At 33.0% G+C, this 20,801-nt stretch overlaps 1 protein-coding gene across 1 annotated transcript in view; it reads right to left on the bottom strand.

The window, feature by feature from the left end:
- The window catches only part of Ercc1 (DNA excision repair protein Ercc1), a 49,840-nt gene that overhangs the window by 25,760 nt on the left and 3,279 nt on the right, over positions 1-20,801 (bottom strand). Inside the window, exon 3 of the mRNA XM_035354770.2 lies at positions 4,227-4,293. Within this exon, the coding sequence (XP_035210661.1) occupies positions 4,227-4,293 (67 nt within the window). The remainder of the gene's footprint in view (positions 1-4,226; positions 4,294-20,801) is intronic.

Consider the following 20,801-nt stretch of genomic DNA (forward strand, 5'->3'; position numbering starts at 1 on the left):
ATTATCTTTGTGAGATATGTCTCTTGGTATAATAGTTTATAATTAAGAATATTTTGCTTTCTTACTTTCTTTACTGAGGTAAATATCATCTTAATGAATAGAAATTTATAAAAACAGATACTAAAATAAGTAATTACAGTCAAAAGTCGTTAATCCGGACTCATAGGGACTTCGGCGATTCCGGATTTTTGATTTTACCGGATTATAGATCATCAGTTTAAATCTGGTAGGATGGCATGCAGAAATTATAAAATTAAAAATATGAAATAAAGAACAATTATGATCTAAAGGGTATCAAAATTTGCAAAAATAAAAAGCTTAATATTTATTTGTTTACTTTATTAAACATTTCTTTCAATGTAAGTTGTTTAAGTTGCTTCGTTTCACGTGATAATACTTTCTCTTTAATTCTACTAAACAGACATCATTTCTTGTTTAGTTACAAAGTTCTGCTGTTCAAGTCCTATAATTGCTGTGTCAAGAATACCGACTAATTTGTCAATTTAAATTTTTTCGTTTTCAATAACCTCTGTGTCACTTTCTTCACTATCGGAAGCGAATTATAATGACGAGGAACTTGATTTAAATCATATCAAAGACGGAGTACATCGAGATGAAATACTACATTTAGTAAGGTATTATAAGCCAAATAAAATAAAAACATCTGCCCTGAAGATAAGGATAGTGCTGACAGATCAACTTCCAATTCATTGTGCGCCGCGTCGTTTCTCTCCCCCCACAGAGCAGCGTGAAATTGATAAACATATTTCGGAATGATTAGATAATCAAAGGATATGCCTTTATCCATTTTTTTGCAGCTATTCCATTTTCTGTTTAATGGACTTCGAAACATACTTTCGCTTTGTAGATCCTTTACATATTAGTAAATATATATCGGAAATTCTGTTTGACATAATCGAAAGTTCAAGCTTACTTTTATAAAATTGCTCTAACAGTCTGCAAAAAATAATAAGCTGGATCCAATTCGAAGATTAAGGAACAACGTAATCTGCAACATTAACTGAATTAGATAATTTTAATCTTAGTTTATACCGTCTGTTATACATTAAACGCGCATGCGCACACGCATATTCACAGCCGTAAAGGTCTTACGTGCACGCGTAAACGCCTATGCGCGCAGAAAGTTTGTAGCTTTGAGGTCCGGATTATAGATCATTCCGGATTATGGGTGTCCGAATTTACGACTTTTGACTGTATATAAATTTAACCATTAAATGTGGTTTTAATACAGGTCTTCATGAGCAGATCCCAAAACCTTGCCACTCAGAGGGTGAATAACTAAAAACGAACTATACCTTTATAACTGTTGGCTGTGAGATCAACTTAGTTGGTATCCTCTGAAAACTGGCCTACATCACCTGTGCTTCGAGCCAACTCTGACTATTATTAAAAGAAATAAAATAATTTTTTAAGACTTATATTATGTATCGGCCATTCAGAAATTTTTCCTTCTTCCACATGTTCAACACCAGGACAAAGTTTTCAATCTGAGCAAGATAAGCTGGTGACGCCTCTGTGTCTGTATCAAAACCTAAATATCTTTCATGTTCTTCCACGTTAGAAAGAATTTTTTTCCAAGATTTAATTAGCGTTGAGAATTTTATGCAGCAGCTCTTTCATAGATAGCATCCAAAATTAAAAAAAAAATTCAGAAAATATTTAAGATCACTTTTTTTCTCGATCAATTTACATAACATGGCAGAACTGTAGTTTCGTTTGACTGACGCAATAACACCTTCGTCCATTGGCTGTATTAGGGCTGTCATGTTAGGCGACAAGTACTTTACAAAAAATTGTTCATCTCTTAATTTTAACTCCAATTTTCAGTTGGGTGGGAAGGTACATTGTCTAAAACTAACACTGCTCTTTCAGGAAGGCCCTGCGAATTAAAAAAGTCTGTCACCTACAGCATGAATTTTGTATCAAACCATTGCTGAAATATGATTTTATTCATCCATCCCTTTTTTTTATTGAAATAGTTCACCGGTAAGCTAGTTGTTTCCGTGCATTTAAAAGACTGGTTTTTTTTTTAACCTTTCCAATGAGAACCAGTTTCAATTTGTGGTTCTGCCGCATTAGACCACATCCTTATTGTCGTCACATACGATTTACTTGTGACCAGAAGCTTTCTTTTATTTTTTAGACACAAGAGTTTTTGTTGGCAAGCACTTTTAAAATAACCCTGATTCATTGATATTGTACATTTGTACTGGAAGCAAATTTTCAGTCTCAATGACGTTTTTAAAATCACTGCAAAAGTCTTTTGCTGCATTCTAATCACCACTCAAAAGTTCACCATGCACTTTTAGCTCTTGAATACTATTGTGCTGTTTGAAACACATAGGCCATCCCGATAATGCACAGGATTTATCCTCAAGTCCTAACTGCTGAAAACAATATTTAGCTTTTCTGCATAAATCAGTCTATTTATTGGGTCTTCCTGTGCTCTCTGCTGACTAAACCACTCCAGCACGGTTTTATACAAGTCCTAGTAGGTTGACTTTTTCATTGTTGTCCTTTCCTTCATTCACACGGCAGAATCAGATGCACACACAAACTACATATAAGTTGATCCTTTTTCTTTAATAAATCATTCGCAGTCTACTTACCAACTCCATACTTCAAAGACACTGATTTCACACTTGATCTATTCTCTACTTACTTATTGTTTCAAGCTTCTGATAAATGGAAAGAGCAACATGCTTCTATTTTTTTCTGACATTTTGCAAGCAGTACTGATTACAATAATTTACAGCCACTATCAATGAAAAAGCAAAATCTAAGCTTTATCTTGAAGCATCTGAGCGAGTTCTAAAAATAGCAATTTAGCAAAAGTACAAAAATTATTTGGCAATCAGAACTTTTTCAATCATCGTATTGCCAAATTAAGAGGACGTCTATTATTAGCTGTAAGGAGGAGGACAAGATACAGGAAGGAATTTGTAACTGCAGTCAGGTGGTTAAAAAGCCTGAAAAGTCATTAATTAAAGTTTCATATCAATGTCTGCTGATGATTCTTGAGATATTTTTTCCACCAGAAAGCTTTTTTTTTTAAGCAGGGTCCTGGTGCATATCTTTGTTGTGGTCCAAATAAAACACGAAAGTTCATGAATTAAAGTTATAACTTAATGCAACATATTTCTTTTTGATAACACATTTTAGACATTATCCAATAATTTGAGACAAATTTTTAATGTTACATTTTTTTTTTTTTTTTTTTTTCAATCTGAAACTTTTAACCTTACTTTTTTCTTCAGATGCTATTGAAGCAGACAAAGAATTTAATTTGAATTAAGAAAAATCAGTATTTGCTTCTACAATAATTCTCTTTCCATTTACTTCATTTAAAATGCTTTTTCTTAAACCTTTATTTAATATAACAACAACAAATCAGGGTTTCTCAAACTGTGGGCTGCAACACTCAGCAGGGTCGCCAAAAACTTTAGCAGTTTTGATATTTCTTTAACTTATTATAATAATTTTACAATTACCAAATATTTTTACACAATGTATTTGAAAATAGATAAAGATAAGATAATACAGACAAAGCAAAAAAATGAAAACATTTTGATGCATTCTTTTTATAATATAAATGCACATTTTCCTTGCTTTGCACGTGATGCTGTTATTTCGTCTGTTACTTATTTAAAATTTCCACATTGTTCTATGTCTTAAAATTAGAAATTAAAGTTAATGACCTAAAACTGCAATAGTATACAGAACAAGTGAAAAAATTGACAGTTTCACTTACATGTGTGTCGGATTTGCACAATACTTATGGAGTTCCACAAAATTTTTAAAAATATTATGGGGTCCTGGGGGTCGCGGAAAAAATCTCAGTGATAAAAAGGGTCGTGACTGAATAAAGTTTAAGAAACACTGCCCTAGATAATAATCAAATATACAATTACAGAACAGACTGCATATAACACATATTTATTCTCATTCCTGCAATTCAGAATTTATAGTTTATTCCTTTTTCAAGCCTTAACAGCCAAAAACTTTTATGAAATTCTGCAAGACTAATGGTGCTTAAAGTAAATAACGATGCACAGCTGAAAAATATTACAATTAATGAATCACTGAAACAATTAAGAAAACGGATGCTACAATCAATAAAAATTGAATCTGAGTCATATTTACAATATAAATTCAATGATTTAGCAACCAACATATAAGAATACAAAGTAACAGAAAGTAACTACCTGTCTGGGGTTAACTAGAAGTGCACTAGAACTCCCTTTTCCTGAGCTTTTTCCTTGGTTATCAGAACTGAAAATGAATAAATTTTACTTTTTAAACATATTTTGACACAAACTAATGCATACACACTACAAAATTCAAAATCTGGATATCTATTATCTGAATCTCCAGATCTCCAGCAATTTCTTTATTAGATTTTTTTTTTCTTGTTAAAATGAGAAAATTAGATTCTGAATTTAGCATCTCACTTTGGTATATATCTAATATGCATGAATAGTAGAAATTATTTCATAATAAAACATATGAAAGGTCCTAATTCATAATATCAGTATCAGTACTAAAAAAATACAGTACCCACCACTTATTTAAATCACTTCCATTCCAAGCATATTTGAGTTTATTAAACGGCCGAGTTTAATAAATGGAGATTTCAATATTGAACTTATTTAGTAAGATAATAACTAAAATTAAATTTAATAATCTGTACCTAAATTATTAATTAAAAATTAATGCTAAAATTAAACTATTTGCAAAACATGGAAAGTTATTTCAACTGTATTTTCAAGTTCTTAAAATGTTGATCTGATTTCCACCTTTCAATTCAAGAGTTCTTAGAGTTTGCAGTTTTTCTCTATTCAGCTGTGGTTGGCATGTAATCACTTTCACTGTCAGTTTCAGTTTCTGAAGCTCTTTTAACACTTTCTGCAATAACATAGCCAGTGTTTTCACATACTATCACAATATTATCATCAGTTGTAACAAATTCTAAAAAGAAACATCTATAATTTCCCTCACTGAATGTTCAAAATATTAGAAACAGTTTTCAATTCCGCTGTGGCTTCTTCTAAATAAAAACCACATTTTCTAAAGCAATTTCTAATTGTGTTCTGAGTGACTGATTCCCATATGTTGACTGTGAAATGCTCAGTATTTAGCAAAGGTATTGATTTTGTTATTTCTTACGCTTATATTTTTACAAGATTCACTTTTGTTATCTTTTTCGAATGATACATTTTCTGTAATTACATTCGAAATCTTTTATAATATCTTGGTCTAATGGCTGAATGACAGAAGTTGTATTTGCAGAAAAAAACACTAATTTAATGTCTTTCAGAAAGGTAACAGAGGGGGGTGTGCAACATAGTTATCTATCTATTCTCTGCTCCATTTCAAAAGGAAATAACAAAAATATTGCTTGTCATCAATGAGTTCTTGTTATTACTATAAGTTAAATTCTTGACTCCTTTTAAACATCAAAGTTTAGTACTCTTTTCAATAACCACCTCCATTGTTTTAATTGTTGCATCCAAATTGCATGTTAATAACGCAATAACTCACATCACAACTTTTTTCAGCACAGTCATGGAGACTGATGATGTGGCGAAAGTAATAATTTTCATTGAGAAAAATGCCTTCAAACTGAATAAGTTCTTGCTTATATACAAAAGAACAACCTTGATGCAAAAGGAAGAGTTGGTGCAGCAGGCATATCTTGGATGCAACAAAACTATATGCCACACTGAAATGTACAGGAACTAACAAAATTCTGGGCAGACCAAAAAGAAAATAACCCTAATGAGAAGATTGATGATGGATATGAATGTATCATGTAAAAGAACAGAGAATACTTCAAGAAATCCAGTATTGCCAACACTGGAATGAGGAAAAAGAAAAAGAAGAAATGGAAAGAACTTTTACATATAAACTAATCTGTGAAGAAACTAGCAAGTGAAACAAATAAGGCTATAATATTGGAACAAGTAAAAGAAGCAACATAATCTTTTGTAGTCAGATAAAATGTAGAAAAACAAAAAGTCGAATGGATTACACTTACCAAAATTGCAAAAACATCTAGGAGTAAAAAATAAATCTAAATTTGAACATGAAAATAAATATGCTTCTCTATCTTCATCAGATGAAGAAAATCAAGAGAAGCATGCAGAATATTTGGAAGAACAAGATAATAAACAAGCAGCACAAACTGAAAAATCTCTCCCAGTTATCATTACCAATTTGAACGTTGAATGTTTGGTAATCTGAAAAAGAATAATTGAGTGTACCCATGATGACTTCAAATATGAGACCATATGTATCTATTTAGATACAATAGAAAAGTACAGAAGAGTTATCAAAATCTTAAACGAAAGAGGAATGCTTTTTCACACTTTCTTACTGCAATCCATTAGAAACCTAAGAATTTAAGAATGGTGATTAAAAATTTAAGTCCCAGTATACCAGAAGAAGAAATAAGAGGAACTGATCAATCAAAAATACCCAGAACTCAAAGTGAAGCAACTTACTAGAAGAACAAAAATCAAGAAATAACTGCACTACCAGTCTATTATGTTGAAATTTTATCTACGAAAAAAGGCAGTGGAATTTACAATTCAAATTTCTACTTAGCTTTTACATAACAATAGCAAAATTCAAACCTAGGAAACAACCAACACAGTTTTATCACTGAGAGAAGTACAGACATTAGCAACATACGTGTTTTAATCCCACCCCAAAATGTGTCAAGTATTATAAAGGACATTTCACAACTGAATGGAAGATGCAGAAAGAAGAAATACATATTCATTCTGCTTGAAACAGCTGGTAAGTTTATATAAAAAATATGAAGAGTATGAAAAAAAATCCAAGTTTATCAAAACAAATCAAACCAGAAGAAACTATCCTATCCAAGAAAATTGCAAACTATCTCAATAGAATTCCTACAACTACCATACATGCAGAAAACAGATAAAAAAGAAAATCCTAATCAGCCTTAAGGAAATTCGAAGAAAATTTATGTTGAACTTTTCCATAAATCAAATTAAGACAGAGAAGAAAAGCCAACAATTTTTGCCGCCCTTAAGAAATTACTAAATCTAGTTACAAATTTTATGACAAAGAAAAGTCCAGGGAGTAAACTTAATCTATGCCTTTAAATTTTGGACATACTAGAAGAGATGATCGCATAAACTGCATTTCCAACCATCACTCAAACAGCTTTTGATGGACTCTTACACTGAGGGTTCTATTCCTGGTAACAGATAAGTTATTTAATATTCAAAATCTATGCTTTTCTTTATCACATTAGCTCTAGCATGCGATTTTGTATTTTTAGCCTTCTCACTTTAATTGCTACTAGTTTTTCTTCATTGTTTTTATTTGATAATTTAAATTTACCTAGAAGTTCTTTCATACTCTAGCCATTTTCTGCAGTTTTGAAACTGTTTTATATTCTCTTTCTTAATAATTTTAATGCTTTTGTTAATAATTATGATTTTATTTTGAATTTAATGAAATCGATAAAAAACATTGTATTTTTCTTGCCATAAGACGGTGGCGCTCTGCACTTATTTCTCACATCCACCAAAGGCCTTGGACCATCCAATTACAGGTTAAAACCATCAGGGTTGTATGCTTGTTCCCCCATAAACTAATATCATAATGATCAATGATAATAACTTGTTCTTTTAATTTCTTAAACCCAGCTGCTGTTAACATTTAAACAATAATGTATGCTTCAGTAATGCTCTATAAAAACATAGCAGTTTCATCTGTTTTTTCAATTTTATGCAGCTTTTATTCTTTTAGAAGCCCAAATATAACTTCCTTTATCCATTTTTCAGCTGAATGATGATCTGCCACTTCCTCCTCACAGCATAGTTTCTGATAATGTTGTTTCTCTTTTTCCATCATGTCAGCCATCCATCAATTCGCACAAAATTTTCTTAAAATTTAGCATTTTAATGTATTCTATAGATTTTGTGTTAAAAAGTGTTCTAGAAATTATTTAGTTATAGCTTGGAACACTTTTTTAGTCACAGCTTGAAACCATTCTAAAAGAGCGGTTTCAATATGTCTCAATTTTCCATTCCTTGAATATTTGCAATTTTTATAGTTCTTTATCAATTTTATTTCTTTGTTTAACCAAATTTAAGTAAAGTTTTTTTTAAAGTAAAGCTCCTGCTCAATGTTATTAGGAAATCCACATTTTAGAAGCTGCTTCTCTTTGGCTGCATAAAAATGTCATAATCTTTCAGCAATTTATACTTTTCTTTCAGGCTTTAATCATTTCACTTAAAAATTTTCGACATGTTATAAGTCATGAACACAGCAAATAAAAAAGGTGTGTCTTCTAGTGATTTGTTTAAATCCAAAATTTCTGTTTCTAGCCAGTAAGAAAACCGCACTTTGTCTGTCAAGTTGACATGCCACTTCATGGTTATTATAGGCATAATCGATGCTTTCTTTTCTTTTTTTCTTTACAACAACCACTTCCCTTTTCCAATCAAAGACTGATAATGTACGATAATGCATACATTATCAGTCTTTGATTGGAAGGAAGCATTTCCTGATATTTTCTCAGAACACTCAGCAAACTTAATGTGTGCATGCACATCCATCCCCTATCAACTTATGCTTGAGAAAGGAAATCAACATTTACCTAAGCATCACCTGTTCTTTAATCCTGGGAAATATTCACTTATAATCAAAGAAGTTTTTTCCCAGTGCTTCTAGAGATCTGCTTTTGTTAATCACAAGATAAAGGTATTCTGTCACTCTCAGCTCTAGTCTGAACAAAAAGACTTGTGAACAGTCCTGACAGGAACTAAGAAAGTGTGCCCAATACCCCAAGGAATCTTGATTCTAACTACACTGCTGGAATTTCTGATAAACTAATTTTATTAAAGCACTACATGAGCTAAATGAATGAGCTAGAAACAAATTTCATCAGCCACAAACAGTTTATTCTAGATCTGAATAAGACTTTTGCCAGTTTATGTTTCATAAATAGTGGAGATGAACTTAATAATTGGTGCTTTTTTATTGATTAGTACAGTCAAAAGTCGTTAATTCGGATACCCATAATCCAGAATGATCTATAATCCACACCTCAAAGCTACAAACTTTCTGCTCATGCGTTGCGTTTACGCGTGCGCATAAGACCTTTACGGCTGCGAATATGTGTGTGCGCATGTGCATAATACATTTATGCATGTTTAATGTATAACGGACAGTATAAGCTAAAATTATCTAATTCAGTTAATGTTGCAGATTGCGTTGTTCCTTAATCTTTGAATTGGATCTGGCTTACTATTTTTTGCAGACTGTTAGAGCAATTTTATAAAAGTAAACTTGAACTTTCGATTATGTCAAATAGAATTTCTGATATATATTTATAATATGTAAAGGATCTACAAAGCGAAAGTATGTTTCGAAGTCCATTAAACAGAAAATGGAATAGCTGCAAAAAATGGATAAAGGCATATCCTTTGATTATCTAATCATTCCGAAATATGTTTATCAATTTCACGCTGCTCTGCGCGGGGAGAGAAACGACGCGGCGCACAATGAATTGGAAGTTGATCTGTCAGCACTATCCTTATCTTCAGGGCAGATGTTTTTATTTTATTTGGCTTATAATACCTTACTAAATGTAGTATTTCATCTCGATGTACTCCGTCTTTGATATGATTTAAATCAAGTTCCTCGTCATTATAATTCGCTTCCGATAGTGAAGAAAGTGACACAGAGGTTATTGAAAATGAAAAAATTTCGATTGACAAATTAGTCGGCATTCTCGACACGGCAGTTATATGACTTGAACAGTGGAACTTTGTAACTAAACAAGAAATTATGTCTATTTAATAGAATTAAAGAGAAATTATTATCAAATGAAACGAAGCAACTTAAACAACTTACATTGAAAGAAATGTTTAATAAAGTAAACAAATAAATATTAAGCTTTTTATTTTTGCAAATTTTGATACCCTTTAGATCATAATTGTTCTTTATTTCATATTTTTAATTTTATAATTTCTGCATGCCATCTTACCAGATTTAAACTGATGATCTATAATTCGGATCGCCGAAGTCCCTATGAGTCCGGATTAACGACTTTTGACTGTATATATTCATTTTGGTTCCTAGAAAGTGAACGCAATAAGCGGCCGAGTTTATTAACCAGCACGTTTAATAAGTGGTAGGCACTTTACTTTAATGTTGAAGAAAGACAATCATTTATTAGCTTAAATCTATATAATCATAATTTGTTGGATATAAAACTGCCTTTTTTGCTTGGCATACATCTCAAACTGAAACACTATACCAAAGTTCATTGCTGATTTTACACTTAATGAATAACTTATATCTGTGACGCCAACCTGGTAATCATTCATTATTATTCATTATTACTTTTTGCTTTCATCACCACGTCACTATTAATTTGGGGTGGCTGGAAAAATGACTCATACAGCCATGTCTAATACATTTAAAAAAAATATTAGTACTTGAATTCTAACAGCATGATAACCTTTTATGTTAACATTACGAGTGGAAACAATTACAGTCTTCAGGCAACTGTGCTGCAAAGCATTGTGTTGACAAGGAAATATTTAACAGAAATTTCTTTCTATGTGCAAAAGACAGGTTTTATAAATGATATTCATAGGCCAAAAGATTCTATTTAATGCTGCTTCAGAATAACTGATTTGATTTTCAGATAAGTCTTAAGTATATAGAGGACTTTATTAGACTTAGCTAAACCTTTGGTATATGAAGGATATATATATATATAGTTGTATTAAATAACTAACATAATTCAAGCTTAACTACAGTAGCTAACAATAGAAACAAGACAAAATTTAGCAGAATAACATGTCTTCAGCTGGTAATCTCATAATACATCACCAATAGTGCATGGCGGGTGGTAGCTAAGAATTAAGTTATGTTAAAATAAGACACTACACGATATCTGTAGTATGGTCATAAACGTAGAAAATACCACTATTAATAATGAAGACAGTGACAAAGAGGTTGTTGAGAATGAAAAGATTTTGATTGACAGTTTAGCCTAATTTTTAACTCGGCAATAACAGGAACACTGTAACTGAAGAAGAATTATATGGAGTAACTTAAACAATTTACAATGAAAAAATGTTTAATAAAGCAAAGAATATTAAGTTTTTTTTTGTACATTTTGATTCTTTTAAGATCACAAACGCTTCATTACTGTTACATAAATGACTATTTAATATTTTTAATTTTATAATTTCTACTTGCCATCTTTCTAGATTTAAAGTGATCATCTAAAATTCAGAAAATTCTAATATCTGGAACGAAGTCCCCCCGAATCTGGATATTGGACTGCATACACATACAGTAATATAATATACATGTGAAGTTTGAACATTAAAAACATTGCTCATTCTTTAGTGGCTACAAAAAATTTACCAGGAGATAACAACTTTATGCAACAGGGTAAGGAATCTCGGTATTCAGGATAAATAAACAACTTTATGCAACAGAGGAAAGGCTAAAATTGATGACACTTAGCTTTTTTAACTCAGTGTCATCAGTTTGTTAATTTATTTACTTTCAGTCAATGGCTAGTTTTAATTACACAAATGCAATTTTGTCTGATATATGTAAATATTATATACATACAATATTACAAACATCGTACATAAACGAATTTAAGTAATTGAGCTTATGCATAAGAAATCTGAATACGTATCTGAAATGCATTGGTTCAATTACTTAAATTTACTGAACTTTTGACAAATGATTTTGCAGTTTAAATTTAATTGCAGAATTTAATACTCAAATGACTAATACTATATGATAGAAAGGCCAAGGCCATTAATTAGTTAACGCAACCTTTACAGCATAACTTTCTAAAATGTACAAAAACAAACCAGTTGCTGAGTGGGAAAAAACATGAATAATCAGATTAACAACGATAGAAAGAATTTAGGATTTGTACTCTAAAAACCAATTTAGTATTGAAATTACATTTCATGTCTTATCTTTCTATTCACTGTTTCAAATATATCATACTCAGGTTTGATTTGATAAAAACAGTTTAAAATTCTTAAAGTTGTACTACTGTAGACAAGTAAACATATCTACATAAATATTCATTTTTAATATTTCATTAATTTTAAACAAATACAAAAGTGTTGATCCCTGGTACAATATAAAATTCTCACAATTCCTAACAATCATATAAAAATTAACTTCATCCAGTAAAATGATTTAATTAAAAGTTCTTCCTCAAGGCTTAAATATTCATTACTACATATTAAAAGAAGAATAACATGTCTTCAGCTTACGCATAACATATGCTTATGCATGTTACAGTGGTAAATTTTGAAGTTTCAGGAAAATCTGGAAAAAAAAAAAAAAAAGCGATGCTGTAACGTAACTGACGCTCCACTCACAGCAAGAATACAAATGAAACTTATATACATTCCTTAATGCAGTCTTTGCTAATAACAGTGCACCTGTCCTTTCTATCACGCAAAATATCTGTCTAGAACAGTCCCTCTCTAGAATGTTATTCCCATCCTTCTCCTTTATGATGTACTAAATAAGTCTCGAATAACATTTCTATCGAACATCATTCAAGGATTAAGACACAATAACACGCCGAATAAATACTAATTCAGAAGTCAAACAACAAAAATCAGCGTTATATTTACAAAATTTTCACAGGACTAGTTTTGATGGTTTTACCGAACCACCATCCTCAGCTGCAAAACCACAAATGAACAAGATAGGAAATAATGATTAGATAAGATAAAAAAGCATGTACAAGAATAAGCAAATGGAGCCATCTGTTGGTGAAACCAGAACTAAAACATAATTTCTTTAAAGGCCGAAGGCAAATTTGGATTGGAATTAGGATCGTTAACTAGAACAGAAAGATTTTTATGAATGTGAAATGACTCTAGAAAATCCAGTTCTCCAATGGAAGATGTTTTTTTGAATAACTTTGGCAGCAGGAAAATTGAAAGTGTGATTTTCGGACCAACAATGTTGAGCAACAGAAGACTTCTGTGTTTCCTTTTTTCTAACATATGCCTCATGTTCCTTGATGCAAAATTTTAAGGCTCTCTTAGTTTGGCCAATGTAAATTAAACCACACTGACAAGGAATCCTATAAATACCCCAGGAATTCATATCCGGAATAGAGTCCTTGAGTATGTAACTCGGAATTTTATTGATGGGAGAATAAACAACCCTAAAGTTAAATTTCTGCTATAAAGTCCGAATTAACGACTTTTGACCGTATGTCAATAACATAGAAAATAACTATTTATTAATGTACAGGGTTATCCTAATTAAACTTCCCCAACTCAGATTCCTGTGCAGAGTGTTGTATGGGTCATAATGTGATGAAATTTTAAAAACAGACACTTCAGATCATGCGCTCGAGATTTATTAAACAAAAAAAATTAGTACAAGAAGTTGCCGATAGGTGGCGCTGCAGATCAACAAGACATTCTACAGATATTCTATATGTGTGCTGTGATTCTCCACAACTCTTTCCATTCGCAAAGCAGTGTGTTCCATAGTGGAACACAGTAAGTCCACATTAATTCCACGAACATGTCGAATAATTGCGTCTTTCAGATGTGGCAAGGTTGCTGGGTGTTCTCGGTAGACCCAATCCTTTAAGAATCCCTATAATCAAAAGTCGCATGGCGTGAGATCAGGCGAGCGGGGAGGCCAAGCTGTAGGGAAACAGCGGCTGATCACACATGTATTGGTAAAAGTAGCCCGTAACACTTGTTGAACACCATGAAAAATATGGGGAGGTGCACCATCCTGCATAAATATCGTGTCCTGGAGGCGGCCACGTTGTTGCAGTTCAGGGATCACAAACATTGTCAACATGTCCTGATACCGTTTTCCTGTGACAGAGCAGGTTTTGAACCCTGTTGGAGTCACCTCTTCAAAAAAATAAGGCCCAATGACGAATGTTGAAGTGAAACGGCACCATACAGTAATCTTTGGAGGGTTCAAGGGCACTTGATGGATTGCGCGCGGGTTTTCACTTGCCCAAATACGGCAGTTGTGCGTATTCACTTGACCATTCAGGTGAAAATGGGCCTCATTCGTCCAAAGAATGTTCCACGGCCAAGCAGCATCGGCTTCCATTCTGGCAAGGAATTGCAAAACAAATGTTTCCCGAACCACAGGATCCCCATCAGATAGCTGATGACGACTATGGATTTTGTAAGGAAAATAACCAAGGATTCGACACATCACACACACCAGACGGTCATATAGGGCATATCAACAACACGAGAAACAGTTGGCACACTGACAACACCATATGGCGATTGGCTAGTGGGGTCCACAACTGCCAAAGCAATGTCTTCTACGCATGCAGATTCCATAACCTGTCGTCCTCTACCTGGTAAAATTCCCAGCTGTCCCGTTCTTTCGAACTTCTTCATCATGTCTCGTAGAGTGCGTGGTGTCATTGGTCCTCGGCATAAGATCTTCAGCAGACGAAATGCTCTTATCGCAGCACAGGAGTTCTCGTCATTCTGGTAGAAAAGCTTCACTAACAGAGCTTTGTCTTTCAAAGTCGCCATTGTGCATCAGCGAGCTGGAAACAACTGCCTGTGCAAGGCCTGTCTTCCACTTTTGTAGGGCTCATCTTTTGGATACGTTGCGCAGAAAGCTTTATTTCTGAAAATCACGTTGCTTCAATATGCACATTACTAGTGTTACAGCGCCACCTATCGGCAACTTCTTGTACTATTTTTTTTGCGTAATAAATCTCGAGCGCATGATCTGAAGTGTCTGTTTTTAAAATTTCATCACATTATGACCTATACAACACTGCACACAGGCCTCTGAGTTGAGAAAGTTTAATTTGGATAACTCTGTATATATACTCTTAGACAAAAAAAAAAAAAAAAAAGCATTACGATGCATTGAGAAGATATAATGAATGCACCAAGGAGAAATTACTATTCCAGGTCATAAATTCTTCACGAATTTCATTCTGTGTATTCTCACAGACAGTAACTATGCATCACATACAGGTTCGCGAACGATATGCGCAGATGCAGAATTTGAGAGAGGTTGTGTAGTTGGGCTCAAAGAAGCCGGCTGGTCTTATCGGCGATTAGCTCGACATTTGAGCAGGAGCGATGCCACTATTAGACGATGTTGACAGGAATGGGTGAACCATGGCCGCACACAGCATCAAGAAGGAAGCGGTAGACCTAGAGAAGCGACAAAACGTAAAGACAGAGCAATCATCAGAGTGGCACTCACAGCCAGATGCATCATTATCATTGATTGTACAAGCAACTAGTGCTTCAGTGACCGCAAGGACCATTCATAGACGGCTCACAGAAAGGAGGCTGTGGTCATGGTGTTCTTGCGCCGACTACCATTGACCGTTAAACAACGTCAAGCGCGTTTGCAGTGCTGTCGGGCTCATTTGCTCTCGAATGTCACTGACTGGAGTAGAATAGTCTTCAGTGATGAGTCCCGCTTTGAACTGAGCCCCGATGACCAGCGAAGGCGAGTATGGAGATGTCCCGGACAGCGGTGTGATACCAACCTGTCTTCTGGGAGACAGGCTGACAACCAGGAGTGATGGTCTGTGGTGCCATTTGATTTCATAGTAGGACCCTTTGATTGTCATCCGTTGCAACATCACAGCACAGCAGTACGTCGACGAAGTTCTAAGGCTCATTGTGTTGCCCTGCATGTCACGTCATTTCAGCAAGATAATGCCTGCTCCCACACTACAGATGTTTCTACTGCTTGCCAAACATTACCTTGAACAGCAAGGTCACCAAATATCTCCCCTATTGAGCACATTTGGAGCATTATGGGCAGGGCCCTCCAACCAGATTGGGATGTTGATGATCTAATGTGCCAGTTGAACAAAATTTTGCACAATATCCCTCAGGAGGACATTCGCAACCTCTATCAATCGATGCCAAGCCGAATAACTGTTTGCATAAGGGCCAGAGGTGGACAAACGCATTACTGACTTTTTCACTTTGTGAAACTCTGTCACTTCAATAAATCATTCAAGTTTTCTCAAACCGTAATCATTTGTTTTTTTGTACATGTACATCACTTCTACTGATTTTTGTCCCATTTAGATAACTCCTTCTTGGTGCGTCTTTTTTTTTTTTTTTTTTTTTTGTCTAGTGTAGTCCATAAATAAAAATAATAACTCAGGTGGTCATTAATATTTTTAAAAATTAATTTTAATTTCATTTCAAATTCAAACTGTCCAACAAAAACTGGAGTCGTAGTCGATCCATTTTTAGCAACTCCAGCTCCGACTCCTTTTACCCCAAAACCTGCCTGACTCCGACTACACAGCCCTGATTTACACACATACTTTTAATAACATGCTTACTTACATACATAAATATTTTTAGGAATTAACACATTTACATATTTTTTCTTCATCATACACTAAATGTTTGCTTCATAGGCACACCAAGTAACTATTTAACTTGGTTGATTGTTTGCCTCTTATGATAGTTTACCACCCTCTTTAACTTCTTGAGTGATATGATCGCCTTGGGATTTTTTATCACTTGGTATATATTAGCTAACTTAAAGTGTGTTGTAGTCTTACTTTCTGATGTAAATTTCATTGTGATGAATGGAAATTTATGCAAATACAGACTACAATAAGTAATTATAAAAATTTAACTAATAAATGCTATATAAGTACTAATAAATGCTTATAAGCAGATCCAAAGAGCCATGCAGATCAGAGAGTTAAACATTAGTATTAAAAACGGAATCTGCCCGTCTTTTCCACACTACAGTCAAAAGTCGTTAATCTGGACTCGACGGGACTTCAGCGATTCCGGATTATCGATTTTTCCGGATTATAGATTATCAGTTTAAATCTCGTAAGATGGCATGCAGAAATTCTAAAATTAAAAACATGAAACCGTAATTTATGAAATAAAGAACAATTATGATCTGAAGGGTATCAAAATTTACAAAAAAAAAAAAAAAGCTTAATATTTATTTGTTTACTTTATTAAACATTTCTTTCAATGCAAGTTGTTTAAGTTGCTTCGTTTTATGTGATAATACTTTTTCTTTAATTCTATAAACAGACATAATTTCTTGTTCAGTCACAAAGTTCCGCTGTTCAAGTCCCGTAATTGCTGTGCCGAGAATACCGACTAACTTATCAATCGAAATTTTTTCGTTTTCACTAACCTCTCTGTCACCTTCTTCATGTCTTTATCCATTTTTTGCAGCAATTCCACTTTTTGTTTGATGGACATTGAAACATACTTTCGTTTTGTAGATCCTTTGGGAGCTCCAGCATCGGAAATTCTATTCGACATAATCGAAAGTTCAAGTTTACTTTTATAAAATTGATCTTACAGTCTGCAAAAAAATAATAAGACAGATCCAATTCGAAGATTAAGGAACAACGCAATCATCAACATTAACTGAAATAGATAATTAGATAATTTTAGCTTATACCGTCTGTTATACATAAAACGCGCACGCGAAAATGTATTCTGCGCTTGCGCACACGCATATGCGCAGTCGTAAAGGTTTTATGCACACGCGTAAATGCCTATGCGCATGTGTCAACGCGGCGAATGCGCAGAAAGTTTTTAGCTTTGGGGTCCAGATTATAGATCATTCCGGATTATGGGTGTCCGAATTAACGACTTTTGACTGTACAAATTATGCAGTTTCTAACAACATTCTACATCTCTCTACCATATTCACACTAGTTTTTTCCCCCCATTGTTTCTTCATCAATTTGCCAGGCTCCTCAGAAGATTTCATTTACCTTTTTTCATTCTCTTTCTTTGGGCGGGCACTTTTCTTCTCCCTTTCATCTCTCTTGACAAACTTTTTTTCATCATTTAAATCTGACCTCCTTATTAATTAAAACAAACTTCTGATTTGACAATGTCTCCTAGCCTCTTACATTGGTCAAAATCAATGTCAGTAAATTAAAGTATATTTCTTTTATAAAAGTAACATGTCAAAATATTTAACATCTAAAAGTGCTGACAGAACTCTTTACAATTGTCTTTAGTTTCAGTAATTTTTTCTCAAAACACACTTTCTATTCTGAGGAATGTAGTGCAACTTGACAATAGTATGATTTTTTTTTTTTTTAAATTATAATTGTTACTCACTTTTTTTGGGAGATGTGACAATGCCAATCAGTCCTTTTTATGATTTATTAATAATCATTTACACTCTTTTATGAGATGATACATATGTTTCTTATCAGATTGGAACCAAACTATCAGTTTCTTAAAGTTTGCTAAGGTGGGGCTCAGTTATACATCCAAAAGAAAAAATTTGCACATGTTGGATTGAAAGAATGGGACAGCCACCGAAAATCAGGTATTTTCTGTGCCTGTCAAGTTGCAAATAAGTTGTTTTCTATTAAGTTGCTGATAAGTTGATGACTCACTGGTACATTCCATCCAATTGCCAATAAGTCATCAACTATAGAAACAACTTGATAGAAAACATTTGTTTGGACATCTTTAGCTCATAAGTTCACAAAAGCTAATAAAAAGAAATATTTTATAAAAAACAAGAAATTTTATGTCCCTCCCAACAAAACCCCAAAAAAAACTGATCGGTCATATTATAATTAAATATAAAGCACATAAATCCACGGTTCCTAGACAAAAGCCCACTGGATGAAAGCGCATGTGACAAAAGCTCACAAAAGAAAGCCCCCTATGATAATTGCCCACGCGACAAATGCCCACAGTGATGAAAGTGCACATTGATAAAAGCCCACACTGATAAAAGTGCACATTGATATAAGCCCACGCTGATAAAAGCACACACTGATAAATGTGCACATAATCAAAAGGGACTTATGGTTTTAATTACTATAAAATATAATTATAATTTTAATTATAATAAATGGAGTATTCAGATCTGAATTTTAATGTCTCAAATATATGTCTGTTTGTATATTTTATCACTACTTTATTTCTTTAATTTATTAGGTTGAAAGCAAACTTTCTGCTCTCTGATTGATTAGCTATAACATTTCAATGATAAATCTGAAATTGCATTTCATTATTTATTTACTTAGCTAACTTTGGTATGTGTATGTTAAAATGAAAAGTATCATTGTGAAGTTTCTCACATGCTATTTTTAAGGTAACATGGCTGAGATTAAATATAATTATGTTTCATTATTAAAACTCATAACTTTTTAATTAAAAACACTTGAATTTTATTTTCTTCCTTTTTAGTTTTTCCTTTAGTTCCTTTTAGTTTCTTTTTAGTTTGGTAATATTAAAACAGTTAAGCACAATGAAAACTTTGCTAATAGATATTTTATTCTTTACTTCAGACTGAGCTTTTTATAAAAGTTTAAACATATTTCTCATTGAAAGCTTTTTTGAATGTAATTTGGTGACTTTCTAGAAATATTTTCTTTCAGATTTCTTAATAAATTAAAACTGTCAGCTGATACCCTGTCAGAAAATGAATTCCAAGTGACCTCTTAATCTTTCAACTACAGCAATTTGGAATAGTGTTTTAAATTTTCATTTTATTTATTTATTTGGGGGGGGGGAATTGGAAAAACTCTTTGAAGTCAACATATCTACAAATTTAACTAGTACAATTATCTCAATCTATAGTAATAAATATGTAGCATTTTATTAGATGAAAGAAGAATGTGAAGATTACAAAGAACTATGCATGTAATAACATCTAATAAAATTTTGTAACTATATGAATATATACAGTCATCAGATTCAAAGTTCATCGTTTTTAGATGCCTATTATATAAATTTATCATTCACTAATAGTCTTATGTATAGAAATAGAAAATTAGTATTAATGTTTCAAATTGCAATTTTTTTAATTATTTGTCTTGCATTTAGTGCATATTTGTTCAAGACGTATGGATATCAGTTATAAAACATGAAAAATGCAAAGAAAGCAGCTAATCTTATACAACAGCTGATTGTGAAAGAAAAATTTACAATGCTCTTAATTACATTTACAGTGCTTTTACATCTTCCTATTATAAATAGCCGTTTTCTAATTGACATTAGATTAAATTAATTCCATTATCCATTAGAAAATAATTATGCTGAATTATATCTTTAATGACGACGTTTCTAAAAGGTCGCCTTTTGAAAGAGACCTGTATTTTTTGTGAACATTAACAAACATTGCAGTGAATATCACATTTCTAAGACCATCATATCTACAACCAAAATTCTTTAAAACCGTAAACAGTTGCGTTTAACTCTTTCGCATCGAGAGAAGGCAAAATCTCAATTCCCCAAACATCGAAAACGCCCGTATCTAAGAGTTTCTCCTGGAATGCTTTTCCTTCTCCCATGACAAGTTGAATACTACAGCGCTAACAATAGCCTTACTTAAGTAAAGCGAGAACTTCTTTCTTCGATGTTTTGACACTGTGTGAAGTTTCCCCCTTGGGACGGGATTGCAACTTCGGGCATCAAAAGCTAAACACTGACAGTAAACAAAGGAAAGGAAGGAACAAAGGAAACAAGGAAGCTACTTTTAGTAGCTTCAAAAGAATGATTGACATGTGATTTAATAACATAATGAGTAATGAGTGAATGCAATGAGTAATGCAGTAATGTGATGGGGGAAAGCACTGGGTAGGAAATTATTCAGGCGTTTCGGGCGTCCAGCCGATGTCTGAATTTTTGGGCGTTTGGGGCGACTTCGATGCGAAAGAGTTAAAGAGGACTCACTATATTTTTAATAAAACATGTACATCTTAATTATACACTTGATGCATT

Source organism: Stegodyphus dumicola, chromosome 8 (genome assembly GCF_044657685.1).
Source record: "Stegodyphus dumicola isolate Sdum_Otavi_A_Nest chromosome 8, ASM4465768v1".
Classification (NCBI taxonomy): domain Eukaryota; kingdom Metazoa; phylum Arthropoda; class Arachnida; order Araneae; family Eresidae; genus Stegodyphus; species Stegodyphus dumicola.